This window comes from Callionymus lyra, chromosome 10 (genome assembly GCF_982586985.1).
Source record: "Callionymus lyra chromosome 10, fCalLyr1.hap1.1, whole genome shotgun sequence".
Lineage (NCBI taxonomy): Eukaryota > Metazoa > Chordata > Actinopteri > Syngnathiformes > Callionymidae > Callionymus > Callionymus lyra.
Window position 1 is genome coordinate 2,427,501 of NC_141827.1, and position 5,000 is coordinate 2,432,500.

Here is a 5,000-nt window from a genome sequence, read left to right on the forward strand (position 1 = left end):
ACAGATACACACATATACACACCGAGACACACAGATACACACATATACACACCGAGACACAAAGATACACACATATACACACCGAGACACAAAGATACACACAGAGACACACAGATACACACAGATACACACATATACACACCGAGACACACAGATACACACATATACACACCGAGACACACAGATACACACATATACACACCGAGACACAAAGATACACACATATACACACCGAGACACAAAGATACACACAGAGACACACAGATACACACAGATACACACAGATACACACATATACACACCGAGACACACAGATACACACATATACACACCGAGACACAAAGATACACACAGAGAAACACAGATACACACAGAGACACACAGATACACACATATACACACCGAGACACACCGAGACACACAGATACACACAGAGACACACAGATACACACATATACACACCGAGACACACCGAGACACACAGAGACACACAGATACACACAGATACACACCGAGACACACAGATACACACAGACGCACAGATACACACAGATACACACCGAGACACACAGATACACACAGATACACACCGAGACACACAGATACACACCGAGACACACAGATACACACAGAGACACACAGATACACACAGATACACACAGATACACACAGATACACACAGAGACACACCGAGACACAAAGATACACACAGATACACACAGATACACACAGATACACACAGATACACACCGAGACACACAGATACACAAAGAGACACACAGATACACACAGTACACACCGAGACACACAGATACACACAGACACACCGAGACACACAGATACACACAGAGACACACAGATACACACAGAGACACACAGATACACACAGAGACACACAGATACACACAGATACACACAGAGACACACAGATACACACAGATACACACAGAGACACACAGATACACACAGATACACACAGAGACACACAGATACACACAGATACACACAGAGACACACAGATACACACCGAGACACACAGAGACACACAGAGACACACAGATACACACAGACACGTGGGTTTATTCGTCTCATTCCTCGACAGAAGTTTTTACTTCCATTTGACGTCTTCGAACGACAAGTTCATCCTGAAGATCATGAGCGGCTTGTTTTTGCCGCGGTTGCCATGGCGAAGCGGGCGAGAATGCGACGACAATAAGGGAGGAATTATACGAGCGTTAATGCTGTAGTTCCAGCCAACGGTTCTATTTAAAGCTCCATTAAACATCGCTGACTCCTGTCGGCTTTAATCGCTCATTTTCTGCACAGTTTTCTCTCACTGACCTCCAGGAGACGTTGAGACTTCTGTGAGCTTAAAATACTTCTTCCTGTCTCGTCATCTTCTTCACCTCCGCTCTCATCCCTCCTGCATCCCTGCACTCTCACCTCTCCTGGGGGGTCCAGGACCGGCCTCCATCACGGGACCATTAGTCGGGTCAGGCGTGTGTTCAGCGAGATCATTACACCAGTGACGCTCCTCTAATGCATCATTAATGATTGATCAGCTCTGAGCCTCACTTCCTGCTCGCGCTGGTGTGCGTCAACCCTGTGTGTGTCGAGGTGTGTGAGTTCTTACCCTTCTTTGTGTGTCGTCTCTCAGGTCGAGTCGTGTGATCGCGTGTTCGAGGACCTGACCAGGACCTGACCAGGACCTGACCAGGACCTGACCAGGACCTGACCAGGACCTGACCAGGACCTCACCAGGACCTGACCAGGACCTCACCAGGACCTGACCAGGACCTGACCAGGACCTCACCAGGACCTGACCAGGACCTCACCAGGACCTGACCAGGACCTCACCAGGACCTCACCAGGACCACCATGGCGAGGACGGAGCCTCTTCTCCTGGTGCTGATGGCGGGAGTCGCGCTCGCGGCTCAGGGGTCCAGCTACCTGTCGGGGTACCGCTCCAGGTCTCGCCCGCAGAGGGATCGGCATTTCCGCAACCTGCGCCCCAACATCATCCTCGTGCTCACCGACGACCAGGACATAGAACTGGGTGAGTGTCATGTTCCTCGTGATTTCTCGAACCACTCGGAGTCACGAGCGGAACCTGTCATCGCGCGAGGGCGGCCTACAGCCGCCATTGTCCGGGTGCTAAAGCCCGGCCATCTCCTGGCCCGCCTCAGTCCTTCAGCAGCATTCTGGGACGCGAGCATAATGGCCTCCTCCGACAGCCTTTGTTCTGTGTGATCGCTGCAGAGGGAAGTTCTATTCAAAGCAGGAATTTATGGTCGAGCATCTGTTTCTCCAACAATCGCTCCAGCGAAGAGCTTTCAGTTCGACTGTGAAGAGATTTATTCCCTCGTTTGAGTCAAATCTTTTCTCCGGTTTGAGTCAAAGCTTTTACTTTTCCACCTTCTTCTCCTGGATGTTGACATTTGCCACTTGTTTCCGCCCAAACTTTGATCCTGGTCTCGTCTCCAGGCTCGATGCAGGCCATGAACAAGACGCGGCGCATCATGGAAAAAGGCGGAACTCATTTCTCCAACGCCTTCTCCACGACGCCCATGTGCTGCCCGTCGCGCTCGTCCATCCTGACCGGCAAGTACGTGCACAACCACCACACCTACACCAACAACGAGAACTGCTCGTCGCCCTCGTGGCAGGCGCACCACGAGCCGCACACCTTCGCCGTCCACCTCAACACCTCGGGCTACAGGACAGGTGAGTCCCGGCGCCGCCTCCCGGACCCCCGCGGGTGTGACGACCCTCGACCTTTTCTGACCCCCAGCCTTCTTCGGGAAGTACCTGAACGAGTACAACGGCTCGTACGTGCCTCCCGGGTGGAAGGAGTGGGTCGCTCTGGTGAAGAACTCTCGCTTCTACAACTACACTCTGTGTCGCAACGGAGCTCGAGAGAAGCACAGCAGCGTCTACTCTAAGGTAGATCTTCTCTCTTGAGACGAACCTCGAGGATCCACCACAACCAGACCTGCTCTGTGTCTACAGGTTCTTTAAAAAATATTAGAATAAATAGAAATGAAGGTAAATAATGGCAGGAATTCAGAGCCGGAATGAATTCAATATAATCCCATCATTAAGTACCGGGTCAGGTGTCAACATCTAGAAGTCTCAGGTGCACTGAGAACAAATCATAACCGTTTACAACACGTTAATTATCACCAGTTTATTCAAGCCTGCAGAGTTGAGTTTGACCAATGAGTGACTACGGGTGTTGAGACGTCAACAGCGAAGACTCAAAAGCTTAAATGAACCATTACCAAAATAATACAGTACATCTTCTTAGTATTGGGAGTAATACTATGGTTACTCGCAGGGCAGCTTGGTTTTCAACAGTTTTCGGCCTCTAGTGGTTTTAAACATGAGGTAATGAATCTCTGTTCCTGATACACGACAGTAAGAAGCTTAGATTACACGTGTTGAAGTTCAACTAGTATCAACTCTGGTGTCATTAAACATCAACTAGTATCAACTCTGGTGTCATTAAACATCAACTAGTATCAACTCTGGTGTCATTAAACATCAACTAGTATCAACTCTGGTGTCATTAAACATCAACTAGTATCAACTCTGGTGTCATTAAACATCAACTAGTATCAACTCTGGTGTCATTAAACATCAACTAGTATCAACTCTGGTGTCATTAAACATCAACTAGTATCAACTCTGGTGTCATTAAACATCAACTAGTATCAACTCTGGTGTCATTAAGCATCAACTAGTATCAACTCTGGTGTCATTAAACATCAACTAGTATCAACTCTGGTGTCATTTAACATCAACTAGTTTCAACTCTGGTGTCATTAAACATCAACTAGTATCAACTCTGGTGTCATTAAACATCAACTAGTATCAACTCTGGTGTCATTAAGCATCAACTAGTATCAACTCTGGTGTCATTAAACACCAACTAGTATCAACTCTGGTGTCATTTAACATCAACTAGTTTCAACTCTGGTGTCATTAAACATCAACTAGTATCAACTCTGGTGTCATTAAACATCAACTAGTATCAACTCTGGTGTCATTTAACATCAACTAGTATCAACTCTGGTGTCATTAAACATCAACTAGTATCAACTCTGGTGTCATTTAACATCAACTAGTATCAACTCTGGTGTCATTAAGCATCAACTAGTATCAACTCTGGTGTCATTAAACATCAACTAGTATCAACTCTGGTGTCATTTAACATCAACTAGTTTCAACTCTGGTGTCATTAAACATCAACTAGTATCAACTCTGGTGTCATTAAGCATCAACTAGTATCAACTCTGGTGTCATTAAACATCAACTAGTATCAACTCTGGTGTCATTTAACATCAACTAGTTTCAACTCTGGTGTCATTAAACATCAACTAGTATCAACTCTGGTGTCATTAAACATCAACTAGTATCAACTCTGGTGTCATTTAACATCAACTAGTATCAACTCTGGTGTCATTAAACATCAACTAGTATCAACTCTGGTGTCATGTAGTGAATGTTCTTCAAGACGCAGTAACTTCTCATCATGACCATGTTTTACACTTTATTACTTTATAAAGTTGCTCTGAAATCTGGACGAACAAGAGGTTACGAGAGTCCATTAAGACGTTGTAATTGCTTCACTCCTCCTCCAGCTGTAGTCACGCTTTGTTTATACCAACGAGTCCCTTGGAGGTGGAGATTATTTTTACTGCACACGTTCTCGCTAAATACTACAAAGTGGATCTTACTCTTTAAAAACGTATTTTTTATCTCCTGGACTTTATCTTGGAGTCACATCTTAGTTCCTTTGATAACAAAAGTGTGTAAAAAGAATGTGTTAATTATGGAATATTAACTTTGATAAACTTAACCTCACTTAGTCAGAGTACTTTATAATTAGCGTCACACATTATGCACACTTCGTTGTTAAGTAGTAATTATGGTGAGATCTGGAGGCTCGAGCGACACATTAGTTAGAATCCATCAAATCAAATCAGAAGGTTCTAGAA

At 45.6% G+C, this 5,000-nt stretch overlaps 1 protein-coding gene across 2 annotated transcripts in view; it reads left to right on the forward strand.

The window, feature by feature from the left end:
• The window catches only part of sulf2a (sulfatase 2a), a 60,745-nt gene that overhangs the window by 39,553 nt on the left and 16,192 nt on the right, over window positions 1-5,000 (forward strand). For both annotated transcript variants that reach the window (XM_087801187.1, XM_087801188.1), the window contains exons 2-4: window positions 1,658-2,056; window positions 2,485-2,724; window positions 2,792-2,943. In XM_087801187.1, coding sequence (XP_087657313.1) covers window positions 1,879-2,056; window positions 2,485-2,724; window positions 2,792-2,943 — 570 coding nt within the window. In that variant the 5' untranslated portion in view covers window positions 1,658-1,878. The remainder of the gene's footprint in view (window positions 1-1,657; window positions 2,057-2,484; window positions 2,725-2,791; window positions 2,944-5,000) is intronic.